Consider the following 14,678-nt stretch of genomic DNA (forward strand, 5'->3'; position numbering starts at 1 on the left):
AGCTTTGTCGCGGCGCACGGGCCTCGGCCTGGACCTAGCTGTAGCTGTAGATGTACCGGTACATTACCTAGCTGTGGCGGCAGTGGTAGCGCATGGAGCTGCACATCATTGCTGGCTCTCTGCCTTGTAGGCCCTTGATACGGCCACTAGACGGCGGGCGGAACCGCTGCGCCAGGACGCGGCAGCCAACTGATTGCAGCCTGGGCTGGCTCATGCCGCATTGATGTAATTTCAATGGTGTCCATGGATGGGATCAATGTTTATTATTGGTCACCTCATCAATTGAAGCCTTGAGATGCGTAGATCATAATTCATTCCTTACACGGATCATTTGTACATTACTGATAGTACTTCTGCAAAAATTGTAGGCAGTGTACCGTTACCTGATGCGGGTGTGATTCGATTCGGCTGCAGCCATCCGCAATGTCGATACTCGTCTGTTCACAAGGCCTTCAAGGTGGTGTACCTCTCTCTACCTTCAATGCATCACAGCTCCCACATCAACAGTAGTACCATCTAGTAGACCCATGAATATCAACACATCATGAATCAATCTCATCAACACCCCCTGCATAGCCAGCTGCCGACGGCTGATGACAGCTGACAGCACCGATCAAATCGCTGAGGCTTGTCCCCCCAGCTGGCCCACTTGCACCCCGCCGTCTGCACAAGCAAAAGCAGCCCAGCATTGAAGCAAACGGCCCTGGAAAAGCTCTCCCCCACTAGAGCCTTGTAAGGTCGGTCTCAGCAGAGGCGCTACCAGCTACGAGGCAACCACCAAAAAAAGTCGTCCATCTACAACAAACATACCGCCCATCTAAACACCACCCTCACTACAACCAATTTACTCCCTCTCCCCTCTTCTCTCCCTTTTTCTCTACATATAGCCCCCAATTTTACCTCATATCCAACGCGAAAGCAGTCACCATGGCGGCCGACGTGGGCCACATTGCACAGCTGCTCCAGGCAACGCTCGATCCTGCCCAGCACCGTGAAGGTATGTAATGCTTCTCGCCAGTGCCCCGCCCTGTTTGCAGATACACGGAGAGCACAAAACGCGTCTGGAGAGCTCATCGCGTGCTGACCAGCGTCCGACAAATCCAGCCGAAGCTGCCCTCAAGCAGGAGGCGACCAAGCCTCAGTACTCTCTGACTCTGCTCACCATCGTCAGCTCCGATTCATTCCCCGTCAACGCTCGGCTAAGCGCTGCCTTGGCTTTTAAGAACTTCATCCGACTCAACTATGTGGTAAGTTTCGATGCGATGCGATGCAATTCCGCGCCGCCTATACTATCCGCGCCGACACGTCTCCGAACGCAGTTCCCAAGATACTAAAGCCGACATACGTAGGACGCGAATGGAAACTACAAGATCCCGCAAGACGAGGTCCAGACGATCAAAGAGCGCCTCATCGGACTGATGATTGCCTCTCCCGCCAATATTCAGAGCCAGCTGGGTGAAGCTGTCAGCATCATTGCCGATTCAGACTTCTGGGAGCGATGGGATACCCTAACTCAGGTAGCTATACACCTATTCGTGGTTGCGCGAGCTCGATCCAGCTGATACTGACGGTATGATTTCTAGGATCTCGTCAGCCGATTCTCTGCTACTGACCCCAAGGTGAACATCGGCGTGCTGGAGGTGGCTCATTCCATCTTCGTTCGGTGGAGGCCACTTATGGGAACGTCTGGCTTATACACAGAAATTAACCATGTCATCAACACATTTGGTACTCCATTCTTCCAGCTGCTGGCGGTAAGAACTTCCCTACTTGACAAGTCTTCTCTGTTCCACTTCCATGGTTTCAGGATTCAGTGCTGATCCTAGCGCGCGCATGATGCAGACCACCGATAGCAAAATCACCGAGCTCAGCCAAGATAAAGCAGCTCTCCGAGGCTGGTTCGAGACACTTAGCTTACAGTTGAAGATCATGTTTGACATGTCTTGCCACGATCTGCCTCCCATTTTCGAAGACAACCTCTCCAGCATCTCCGAACTGCTTCACAAGTATCTAAACTACTCCAACTCTGTCTTGGATACCGACGATGATGACGAAGTCAGCGTGGTCGACACCGTCAAGGCCGACATTTGCGACTTTCTCGAACTTTATACCTTCAAGTACGATGCCGACTTTTCCCAATACTGCAAGCCGTTCATCACAAGTACTTGGAGTCTGGTTTCATCCATTGGCTCCCAGACCAAATATGACACTCTTGTCAGCAAGTCACTGCACTTCTTAGCGGCAGTCGCAGCAACCCGGGAACACTCTGAGCTATTCAACAGTGAGGAGGTTCTCACCGAGATCGTCGAAAAAGTCATATTGCCCAATGTTGCCCTGCGGGAGTCCGACATTGAAATGTTTGAGGATGAGCCAATTGAGTATATTCGCCGAGACCTGGAGGGATCTGATTCTGGCTCTCGACGAAGATCGGCCACCGACTTCCTCCGCAGTCTGCAGGAAAAATTCGAAAGCCTTGTCACCGCTTGTGTTTCTCGATACATCACGCACTACCTCGAACAGGGAAAATCAGATTGGAAAGCCAAAGATACTGCCGTCTATCTATTCCTCTCGATTGCCGCCAAGGGTGCCGTCACTCAGGCACAAGGTGTCAAAACCGTCAATCCACTTGTCAACGTGGTCGATTTCTTTGAACGGCACATTGCTTCCGATCTGGTGAATGGGGATGGCATTGAGCCCATTGCCAAGGTGGATGCTATCAAGTTCCTCTACACGTTCCGCAGCCAGCTGTCCAAGGATCAGTGGAAGGTGGCCATTGGCCCATTGATTCAGAACCTCAACTCAACGAATTACGTTGTTTATACCTACGCAGCTATTGCAGTGGAGCGTGTATTGTATCTGACGGATGATGCGGGCAACGCCATGTTCCCTCGTGCAGACATAGAACCTTTTGCGAAGGATCTGCTCACTCATCTCTTCAAACTAATTGAAAGAGAGACTAGCGCACCGAAATTGCAAGAGAACGAGTTCTTGATGCGATGCGTCATGAGAATTCTCATTGTCATCAAGGATGGAGCGGGTCCTTGGCTCGATACCATTTTGACACATCTCATCCTCATCACCAACGTTATGAAGTCTAACCCTAGCAACCCTCGCTTTTACTATTACCATTTCGAGGCCCTGGGCGCCTTGGTTCGATACTGCGCTGCGACACATGCAGCTGCAATTAACCAGAAGCTATGGGACCCCGCACATCAGATATTAGTTGAAGATGTTACCGGTAAGCTGCTCTTTCAGCAATACTATTATTATTTGTCCGCCCCCTCTTTATTCTAACAGCAAAAACAGAGTTCATCCCATACATCTTCCAAATCTTGGCACAGCTTCTGGAGTCTAGTCCAGCCGACTCGGTCTCCGATAACTACCGGGCGCTTCTTGGCCCCCTGCTGCAGCCCACTCTGTGGGAAACCAGAGGCAACATTCCTGCTTGCACACGACTGTTATCCGCTCTCATTCCCAGGGTAGCCAAGACTATTGTTGCAGAGAATCATCTTGAGGCTGTGCTTGGAATTTTCCAAAGACTACTCAATGGAAAGAAATCAGAGCTGAATGCATTCGATGTTCTCGAGGCGGTTATCAACTCGTTTGAGCCGTAAGTCAATTTCGAGCAATTTGTAGCCTTTATGGTACTAATGTTCTTATTTCACCAGATCCGCTCTCGACCCGTACTTTGACACCATTCTTACGCTCATCTTCACAAAGCTGCAAGGATCTCCCGCCGATTCCTTCAAAATCCGCTTTGTTCGCTTCTTCCACCTCGTTGGAGGAAGACTAGAAGCTGGCTACGGAACGGATTACTTTGTCAAGCATTCTGATAAAGTAGACGAGAAGGTCTTTGCTCAAGTTTATCCTCCATTCATTCTTCAGGAGACAGACAAGTTGGCAAGACCCGTTGACCGCAAGGCTGCCGTGGTGTCTCTTACTAAAACACTGTGTGATTCTCAAGTGTTCGCTCAGAAGTTTGCCAAGGGCTGGGGAAATACTTGCAGAATTCTTCTCACTCTGCTGGCAAATCCCCCGAGTGCTGCTGCCGGAGTCGGTGATGAGATTATCACGGAAAACTCTCCTGATGATATCGGATTTGGCTTGACGTTCACGGCCCTCAACACATGCAAGCCTGCTGCGCGGGATGATTTCCCAGAGGTGCAAAATGTGACTACTTGGGTCAAGGAGTACATGGTCGGGGCTAACCAGAGGCACGGTGGTGCTGTTGAGGGTTTCATCTCACAGCGTCTGACACCTGAGCTTCAAGAGGCCATTGCCCAGTACATCCGATAATTTCAGCAGTTGGGGAGCCAGATATACCAAGAAAGAGGGGAATATGATGATGCCATTTATCAAGAAGCGAAAAGAAAAGGAGCATAATTAGGCTTGAGATTGGGGCAGGAGTGGCAAGCTGAGACAAGGATAGTGATTAGTGACATAAAAACAACTAGTAGGCAAGGAATGGGGGTAGATATCATGTGAAATAGATAGGTACGTAGGTAAACTAGTAGGTAATACTCTACTTGCGCATGAAAAAATAAAACAAAAAATATGCGAAAGTAACCAAGCATGAACACGATTGAGTAGATGCATATGACTGTTAACAAGATTGAAGTATTCTTATGTCTCGTAATAACCTCCTTAAGTATTCAAAAGATGGAGGCCAATAACATACAGGAGGCCCAAACAGCCACCACCCCATCTCTTTCCGTCCATCCAATCCGTAAAAAAAGAATCGTGTGTACTTAAAAAACTATATGCTCGCTTCATAGTCACTTTAAATCGTTTCTCCTCCAGCGCCAGGTGGCGACCCCAAAAAAGAAGAAGAAGAAGAAGAAGAAGAAAGAGTAAGAAGAATAGAATATCTAATGATTCAACAAACCCCCAAGAAAGAAAGAAAGAAAGTCTTTTTTCCCCCACAACTCCTATTCGAAAAGGGGTGAAAAAAAAATAATGGCCAAGAAAGGGGGGAGAGAGAGAGAAAACTCCTGACATGATGAATACCAACGCCGGAGTCATGCTAAGGCTAAAATGTGGACCTCGTCATAATGCGTCGTAGCGATGCTTAAATAAAAGTGATATATGTATAAAGTCGTTATGTATGTTGTGACATTAGTGTTAAAGAGGATTCTCGCTCAAGCATGTGGCCCGGCCTGCTCGTATCGAAAATCACATCCGTGACGGCTTCTCTTGGTGTTTGGGAATATGCTGGAGAAGAAAAAGCCAATTGCTGCATTAATAGAGAAAGATGGCAGTTGGAAAAGAAGGCATCCATGGCATCTTGGATAGGTAGTGGAGTTTCCACGGCATGCTCAGAGAAATCCGCCTTCGGGACCAACGACACCAACGCTGTTGCGCCAGGGGCAGCGTCGATCTTGCTTCTGCCATTCTCGGCTCCTGGGTGGAGGAACGGTATCGCGGTGGCTCGCACCGTGGCTCACGTCGGCCCGTCGCGCGCTGAGGGGCTGCTGGGAATCCATCTCAGCGACGCTTGCTCGGCGGCTGTCTCCGCTGGTGTTGGTCTGGACTACCAGTAAGCTGCTGGTGCTCGAGAGCCTTCTGGTGAATTCAGAGAAACTCAACCTTTTGGAACTAGAGCCGGATCGGCGGTTGTCTGGGTCAGCATTTCGCGAAGCACCATCTTCGGCGGGCCTGCCGGCAGAGACTGGGTTCAAGTGAGGCGTGCTCTGTGTCCTCTGCGATGCATTGAGGCGGCTCTTGGCGTGGGCCGTATGCGGTCGCGAAGGGGGGGATTGAGAAGTGGGCGGTGCCGCGACCGCCGTGCCGGCGTGGTAGCTCAGATGAGCCCTGGAGATAGTGGGACGCCGCGATCCAGGTTCCCTGGGTGAATCCCCATGTCGGTCTGCAATGAAAGCTAATGCTCTTTGAGCCGAGGGGGAAATGATTGGGCTTCTGTCATAGCCAAGATCTTGCTCATCCGCAGAATGCGCGTTGTCATCTGAATCGAAATCCTCCTCCAACTCGAGAGGCGCGACCTCAGGATTATAGGTATTGCGCACAGCCGCCCGTTCCGCTCGCTGAGTCGCTTCTCTCTGTTTGCGCTTGCCCTCTACTTCGTGCATGAGAGCATCGAAGCGGGCGATGGAACTGAACGTCTCCTGACCAGGGACATTCGTTTGGGCCCATGGAATATGGCCCATCTGGAATGCCCTATCGAGGATCGTCTCTCCAGGGGCAGGTGGCGCGTGTACGTCGAAGCCCAGGGGCGCCTCCATTGGCGATCCTAATGCCTCACTACCACGCGTAGGCGAGCTGAGGGTAGAGGAACGCCCCTGAGCCGCCGTCCAACCCTCAATCAGCTCTCCCTGGTAAATCGAATCTCTGATAGCAGGCAGCCCTACCTCGCCATGCATCGGCCCGGTATAAATTTGGCCAGGAACCGCGAATGCCTTCTGAATAGGGTGCTGACTGATGCTAGATGGTGAGGAGATGTCGCTACGCTTGGACCGCAGGCTGGGCGAATCGGAGCTGAAGGTGGCGGGTCGCTCGCGAGTCCCCGATGAATACGTAGCGCTGGAGTTCTTGTGCTGTAGAGGCCGCACATCTGGACGACTGCCACTCGCTTGATTCTGATGTCCGCTGTCTGGCCTGGTAAAGTACTCTGGAGCTTCGCGGCTTCGCGGGCTGAAAGGGCTCGAAAATACCGGCGTAGTGTTTCCATCTTGTGCCATGGGGTTCTTCTTGGCCAAGATAAACTGAGCCCAGTCATGAAGGCTGGTGTTGTGATCATCTGGCAGCGTTCGGAACCACAGAGTACTGGTCCCAGCTTCTTTGCTCGCTATTAACCCCACGGATCGACTGGAGCGGCGCTTTCGCTCCTTGTCGGTTATGGTAACAACAAGTGTAGGCAGGATAGGTCCTTGCTTGCGGTAGGAAAGCATTTGGACTTGACAATCGAGGACGCAGCTCGTGGGCCACTGATAGGCGGGTTCCACATCATCCTGTAGAGACATGCGCCGGTTAGAAATTGCGTATATTCGACGAGCGGCAGGAACAAGCTTATCAGCGCGCTTACTTTAGACTTGAAGAGGGAGATGCAGTATTCGTCGGTATACACCTTGGTGAGAGGTTTTGGCTCAGAGGCATTTGACTTCGCACTACTACCAAACTGTCCAAACTGTCGCTCTTTCTGCTTGTTGATTGCAGTCCGTCTGCCAACGAGGATATATCGGGTCTGTAGAGGAAGTAAATCAGATGTTGCCCCGGTGAAAAAAAGAAGGAAGCTGTCAAGCATACCTTCCATTGCGCCTTGGAGAGAATGTGGTTTCGGTCCGGGGGAACAAGGAGAAGGCCGTCGAGAAACTCCATGGCGAGCGGCTGTGAGGCTGTGAGGCTGCTCCTGAAAGACAAGACACAGAAGGGGAAGGACGAGGGATGTTAGTCGTCCGGTTCTAAATGCACATGCTGAGGAGGAAAACGAGCAAAGACGAAATCGCCTCTCTCTCGACCGAGTACATGTGCGTAAGAGTATGAGGTCAAGCAGCCAGGCTCTTGAAGCGATGGAGAAAGTTGGACAATGGGGATTGTCTCCTATCTTGTCGTCTCCTCTTTTTTTACCTCGTCTGGTCGTCCGTCGGATGGAAACCGTACAAGGCTCAGCAAAGCGAAAACAACGAGGCCCCAGTGGGTCAAGAGATGGTATTAACGGATATCAACAAGAAAGAGAAGAAACGGCGAAATGAGGGATTCGCCGGAACGGAGCCATGGGGAAGAGGGAAGCAAAAGCTGAAATACTAGGCCTAGCACTTAAATGAAGGGCCCCGGGCTGGTTTTGTCCGGAGATGGTGGGGACGAAGCTTTAGCTGCCAAACCCGAGTTTCCAGACGACGATCCGGTATTCAGGCGGGCGGAACAGACCAGAAACAGACGCTGCGCTGCCATGCGAGGCGCACAGGCACGGGCAACAGGGCCCTGGAACTTGGACGGCCGCGCTGGAAACACTCGCTGAGGCGCTGTAATGACGGAGGGCCGCCACCGGCGCAGCGCTGAGAGGCGCAACCGAAGCCCACAGCGAAGGAACCAGGCGTGATCCATGTACCTGGCTGGAGGTTCGTGATGCAGGATACTTCCAGAATGAGTGGGCACCGGCGGAAATCAGCGCTAGATTGGGACGCAGGGCACGTCTCATCGTAACGGGCACAGGCGCCAAAGTACATGCAGCCCTCCAGCACTAGAAGCGCACGCCTAAGCCCCTGCTGTCCCCTAAAAGACTAACGAAGCCTAACGAACAGCCGGTGGGCCACGCCGTGGACGCGACATTCCAAGGGTTCCTGATAAATTGCATCCCCACCAATTCATTGATACTGCGCTGCGTCTGCATCTGCTAGTACCTACATGAGACCGTGGAGTCCCTAATAATAAGGAGGCTCTTTTCATTACCAATCTGCACGGGGAGGGGCAGCGATGGATATCATACTTTGCGAGTTGTGATAGTATATTAGTACCTGACTATCACTGCGGGCACAGAGTTGGTTGGTTTAGTATTCAATCACCGAGAGTACAATTACAGCCAGTACCCGAACCTAGGATACCGGCCGGCCGGCAATTGATTCATCCACCTCGATATTAAGTTACCACCGCTTCCCGCGCTGGAATGGACGGAATGGAGCATGGAAGTTTTTCAATTGCACTAACAAGTGCCTTGGAAGAGGTCGAATTCCAAATGGAGATGCGATTTTGCCACCCCATCTAATAGCGTATAGTACCGTACCCGTAAACCCGCAAACCCGCAAAGGTATCTTCCAAGTCCCTCCCGCAGATACTACGGGCGGCAGATACCTCCACGATACTAACAACGCCTCATGGAGTTCGGCCTCGGATGCGCCTTCATTTTCAAAAGGTTCCGTTTGTCCTTCTGGGAAAGAGCCGTGGACTTTGACTACCAACGAGTACCCGACAGTATTGGAAAGTTGCGTCAGAGTAGCGGAGCGTCCTGTGCTCCCTTTCCCCACCAAAAAGTCTCCAGCAGTAATCACATGTACTCCATAATCTCATCAGCTTCGAAAAAGTTTCTCCGTACCATCAACGCCTAGACTCCCGCGAACGGATTTCAGCCATATTGCTGTAAGAGTCAGACACGCTGCGAGGCTTGACAAATGAATGCACTGCCTGGGACTGCCTGAGATTGGCTTTCCATTGTCATATCCACTTGGGCCATTAGCGGTAAGTTGCCCTCGGACAGCACTGCAGTTACAGGTCAATGGCAGGAATAGGAGCAGGTGGTCATGTTCCTTGAGTCTCCTACCTAGCACTGACTGTACTGTCCGATGCAGGCCTGCATGTGCTTGTACGAGTAGTCGTACGCTTAGTTGCCTCGACTTCCAGGAACAAAAGTATGCGTTGCAGTCGATTCTGCTGCCAAGGACCGGGGCTGCCAGCAAGTGCCAGGCCATGAGCATCCGTATCATGTCGGGGTGGCGACGGGAGCGCGGAGTGGCTCCTTAATTCTCTTCTAGCAAAGTCTATGGAATAGCGCCTCGACGCTTGGCCGTCAAAACGGGCCAGCCTCGGCCAGGGGGCCAGGAACAGCACAACATCGCTGAAAAGCCACGGCTTACTTGTGTGGTATCATCACAGCAACACAACACACCAAAACGAGCCACACCATCGCAAACCTCCCTCGAATTCGCCCGGCGCCGAAAGAAAATGCTACTCGTCATGTGCAACTGGGCGCGAGTGCTTGGATTTACAGCCATACGAGCCCTGATCGCCGTGACTATGGCTGCGTCCGTCATTAGCCGTCTTGACCATCACATTTACTAGCGGTTCGGGTACACCCAGAATGGAGTAGGCCGTCGCCGCCGTCTGTTAGTTTACTCAGTCCAGATTGCAATAGTCAGCTCTCTACCAGTGTTATCACATCACCCTGCCGAGTACGAAGTACGAGGAAGGAGAGAATTGCGACTATACATGATATCATATTGGCATGCTCACACAGCCACGACGTGGCCCGTCGCATATCGATGCACTCATGAAACATTATCGTACTGCTCAGTAGCACAGGACACTATCATGCACGAATACTTCTTCGATCAAGCCCTCCGCCAGTAAAAAAGAAATAATCGAGGCTGACCTGATGCATGCAGGAGCGGGTATTATGAGATGGCGATTATGGATCCCGCCTCCCCACTGCCTCTCCATGCTGGCACTGCATGTATTGTATGGAGTCTAGAATATTGACAATACGAGTACCTACTTGCACACGCACTCGCATACAAATCGATGCTACTACAAGCATTGCACTACGCCATGAAAAGAGGCATCTATACCGCAAACTCGTACAAAACAAGGCAAAGGTGGCACACTACTTTGAAGAACAGATGCAGAGCCGAAAGGCTTTGGCTAGTCATCCGCCGAAAAAGTAGCAGGAAACATGGGAAATTTTGGTATAGCATGGAGCAATCCCGGTCCAGACTCCCCACCAACAAGGAACTTCATGTTATTCTTCTTGTCCTTCTTCTTCCCTCCCAAAGAAAAAAAATAAATCGTCACATGAGGAATATGCGCCACACTTACCGATGTTTCGGATCCCCCCCTAAGGCAAGGGAACACAGGCAACCCAGAAAGAAGAAAAGAAGAAGAAGAGAAAAGGAAAAAACTCGGGGAAGCCGGGGTGTTGGTGCTACACTCCTGGTGCGAGTACCGTACCGTACCTGCATGTCAGGCACAGATCTGCTCATTGGCCAAAATCGACCGTTCAACTAATGCACGGCTGCATCTCACGACGGTGGCGACTCATGGCATCCTGCTTCTCCTTTTCCGGGTCCAGCTTCTTGGACGGAATGCTACGTAGTCGGCGGCAAGCATCAGAATCAGACGATATGACGGTCAAGGCATGTGCCCCCATCCCAATACGGAGCCGTGCCACTTACAAGCACCGTCTGTCTGTGTCTGGATAAAGCATTCGGGGCGCCGGCGGTAAACACTCGCAGTCAAGAGCTCGATGCGCCCGCCTTTTAGCCGCTTGCCCCAAGATCTTTTGTTGTCGAAGCTAGGCCTCGGTGGAAAACCCAAGGTGACATCGGTGTCGAATTCATCTGCCTCGGTGCAGCCAATAAAGCTTCATCGATGGAGAGGACTGTGATCGCTAGCCTCCATCTTGATCTACGATCAGTTTGAAACTCTAGCTTATTGGCCGGGTACAGACACATAGATGGTCAGTGCTCTTGGAATCTTCGAGCCAACGTCCAACTTTGGGCGACGTCTGATGTTACCCTACCTTGTGCCGCTACCGTCTTGTTAATATTACTGGGGTGTGCCCCAGAGCTGCGCAAAATCTTAGACGACGAACGGGCGCCGATGTACACCCCATCCAACGTTCAGTGCGAAATCCGTCAGCGCCGGTCGTCTTCTCGTCGGTCCCGTAATGAGATGAAGAGCTGTGCCTCCTTGCATACTCGTGCATCACAGCTTCCCTTTTACTGGTATGTGATAGAGCAGCCTTGGAAACGCTTATCCAGAGGCCCATGCTGTGCCTATATGTGCGGAATTACGATATCGCCGAAGTAGCCCCCTTTATCCCGACTTACAGAGAAGAGGGAAACATGATACAGGTACAACTGATTACTGTTCGCACCACCAAATACACTATCGGCGCATCAAGGTCCTCAATTGCACATGTGTTGTCCTAAAGATCAGCGGGACGATTGACAGAGTCAAGCCAGTAATGCAGAGCACCCGTATTTACTACTACTACGAAGTAGTATCTTGATTGACTCCGCCTCTTGAACTTTATGCATCTCTTCGGCCGGCAAAGCTCTGTTTACACGATACTACTACTCTGGAAAGCAAGATTCTTGGCATATGGCACCACCTTGCGTTACTTCGATTTATAAAAGCACATCCATTGTGTAACCCATCATAGGTTCATGAAATAATGTGACAGGTAGGACAGCCTGACCTCTGCTGGGAACTGAGTTGCTGGTGAAACCTCCTCTTTCGTTTCCTGGTTGTCTTGCACTGCCAAAGCGGAGTGAGGACAGCCTCGCCAAGCATATCTGTGCTCGTCTTGCTATTACTTGCTCCCGGGCTCGCCGAGCCGATCTGTGTCTGTCTCTGAGAAGAAATACCCAAATAGAGTATCTGCGCTGCAGTACGGAGTAGATCCAGCACAACTCTGCTGCCATGTGAATCAACTCGGTGGATGACTGCTCCTCCTGAGTGCAGTGTAAGACAACATGGAAGACATGTATGTCAGCAATACGGATGTTTCCATACAGTCAAAGCGTTGCATCAGCCCCCAGCATGCCAGGAAGAAGACGCAGCAGAATACCCTAAGGACGATGCTCTGGATACTAAGCGGGAAAATCTTCCGGATGCTGACCTGGCTGCTTCCAATTGCCTTGTTATCGATTCTTAATTTGCGCAGGCGATCATGCCACATGCCACATGCAAGTCCGAGTGCAAGTCCAAGCCGAGCCGCAGAGGAGACAATGGGTCCAAATGCAAATGCATACCGGTAGTACTACCTACTTACACTGCTACCGTACTGCTGGCTGTTCATTTCGTCTTCAGGGACAAAGGGGGATGTACACCGATAGATCGGCCTGGTCGGATGTTACTTGGCCCATTCGTGTAAGCATCTACTCCGTACAGACGAGTTGTTATAGCCGGGTCAGAGACGGTGCTTCTTTACTCTGCTTATTGCGCAGCTAACTTGCTGCTCCAATAGTCCTTCTAGGCCATATTAGGCATCCAAGATGCTCGGTACTCGCATGGCCATGTACGGTCTCACGGTCCACCGCTAAGCTCTTTTTTGAATGTCATTACTTCGTTACGATTATTGGGACAGATGGCGCAGAGCTGCCACTGCTAGTGGTGTAATCGACAAAGTTCGCTCCTGTGCCCCTCGCGAATGCCCCAGATTGTGTGGGGATATTCTGCGATTCTGTTGCGTTCTAGGATCCTTGTCCAATTTCGTTAAGTCGGCTAGGCTCTGGCGAAAGCCGCCAAAAAGCAGAGCCAAAAAGGCGCAGCTACCAGAGCATCGGCAAGCCTTGACGCTTTCCGCGTCCCGATATCAAAGCTCTCTACTTGACCGTCTCTCTGCGAATCACATCCTAGGTCTCAGGAATCAGCGGCCAACACATGCCTGGGCTTGTTGAAGAAGAAAGGGGTAAGATGCCAGGAAGGCTGCGAGAGCCCAGGCGCCTCGTTTCCCTGCGGCTTCTTACGCGGCAGCACGCCAGGGCAGGGTAAAAAAGAACCTTCTCAAAGAGAATTTGGCACGAGCATGGACTCTTTGCCCTGGATGTTGCAGCGGCTGGTGCTTTTAATAGTACCACCTTACCTCTTGCTGCTGTCAGTACCACCATCCAACTGTCTGTTGAAGCGAGGTCCCCGATAGGTACCGAATGCTGGCTATCGGCAGTCTATCCACGACAGGGTATTGGCATCAAATCAAGAATGGCATGGACCCTGGATTGGTGCACCTCCAAGAGCCAGAGATCAGGGACGAAATCATCATGGACACATACGTTGCAGCATCCTCATCTTACCAATCGAAACTTCAGTCTACTAATTATAACAGCCCATGGCGTATTGCTATTACTAGCACTCTGTAAGTGCTTCATTCCTCTGCTTCATTCTTATGCGGAGCACGAGCACGGAGGATTACTGCCACGTACCAGCCTCATCCCAGCAATGCATTAGTCCTCAACCTATCTGCTACACCCCCAGATCTGAAGCTAAAAGATGAACGTCTGCTAAACACTAGTACGAGAAAAAAAGAAGAAGAAAAAGTAATAACTGATGAGTCGGCGAGAATTGACTAACCTGCATCATACTGTACATGGCGGACATGCATGGCAAACCGTCCAGGGCATCCCCCCGTCTGATGCTAATCCCAACTGAATACCGAACATGTCACGACTCTGCCGGCTGGCGGTTTCTGCTCACGCGACACCGCGCCATTTCGTGCTGTGCCCTTTCCTTTTCCTAATGGAACCCTCTCGTTGTCTGCTAGCATCTGTAGTTGCATGTGTTTGATTACATTTCGTCCTGTAAAGGGACGCCGGTTTGTTTTGTTTTGGGACTGCTGCTAGTCGTTGCTACTTGTTTTGTCATTGCGCCTAGAGCCGCATACGAGAAATTCGTTGCCCCTTTGTTATTTATCCGGAAACAACGGGAGGAGAATTGTGGCTTGATGAAAGGGACAGTTTCTGTAGGCCATGACACACATTATGTCATGACCGACATCCAAAGAAACACGCCTCCGCTGATTTCAGGCCATGCAACCTGCTGTAGACTAAACTCAGAGTAGCTGGCCACCTGTAACATGCACGAGCAAATAGAGTGATGACAGGGTGAAACACGGTAGTATGAATGAACCCTGCTGCTGTTGGATTAATATACAGTAGGCACAATGGCTGTGCTCTCTCTATAGAATATCGTGCTGCCAACTTATATGCTACCCATCAAACACCAGACTGTCACTTATGATAATGGCGGCACGTGGCACCAATTTAGTCGTAGAGAGTTGTTTTATTGAATGATGCCCATGTAAATAAAAACACTTCTACACACAGTTGTAAACCGCCCATGGCATCAAAAGAGAAGATAAAACCCTTGTAACATCCGCCGCTACCTCTTTGAACGCCTCCCATTAGACAGTTCAGAAGGTTAATATGAGAAAGGGGAGAGAGAAAAACTAAGAC

At 51.0% G+C, this 14,678-nt stretch overlaps 3 protein-coding genes across 3 annotated transcripts; 2 read left to right on the forward strand and 1 right to left on the reverse strand.

The window, feature by feature from the left end:
* Positions 1-927: 927 nt before the first annotated feature.
* M431DRAFT_90519 (hypothetical protein) lies at positions 928-4,296 on the forward strand (the record flags this gene model as incomplete). Its single annotated transcript, XM_024924155.1, has 7 exons — positions 928-997; positions 1,105-1,247; positions 1,350-1,517; positions 1,584-1,754; positions 1,843-3,238; positions 3,307-3,610; positions 3,669-4,296. The coding sequence occupies 7 exons, from the start codon at positions 928-930 to the stop codon at positions 4,294-4,296; spliced, it is 2,880 nt and encodes a 959-aa protein (XP_024772335.1).
* Positions 4,297-5,315: 1,019 nt separating this feature from the next.
* On the reverse strand, positions 5,316-7,332 carry M431DRAFT_483794 (hypothetical protein; the record flags this gene model as incomplete). The annotated part of the gene is made up of 3 exons (XM_024916150.1): positions 5,316-6,965; positions 7,040-7,198; positions 7,261-7,332. 3 exons carry the CDS (start codon positions 7,330-7,332, stop codon positions 5,316-5,318), a joined length of 1,881 nt encoding a protein of 626 aa, XP_024772336.1.
* A 5,301-nt stretch (positions 7,333-12,633) lies between these two features.
* M431DRAFT_468934 (hypothetical protein) lies at positions 12,634-13,277 on the forward strand. The gene has a single exon (XM_024915413.1). It carries the CDS (start codon positions 12,783-12,785, stop codon positions 13,125-13,127), a length of 345 nt encoding a protein of 114 aa, XP_024772337.1. The 5' UTR covers positions 12,634-12,782; the 3' UTR covers positions 13,128-13,277.
* Positions 13,278-14,678: the final 1,401 nt, after the last annotated feature.

Source organism: Trichoderma harzianum (genome assembly GCF_003025095.1).
Source record: "Trichoderma harzianum CBS 226.95 unplaced genomic scaffold M431scaffold_9, whole genome shotgun sequence".
NCBI classification, from domain to species: domain Eukaryota; kingdom Fungi; phylum Ascomycota; class Sordariomycetes; order Hypocreales; family Hypocreaceae; genus Trichoderma; species Trichoderma harzianum.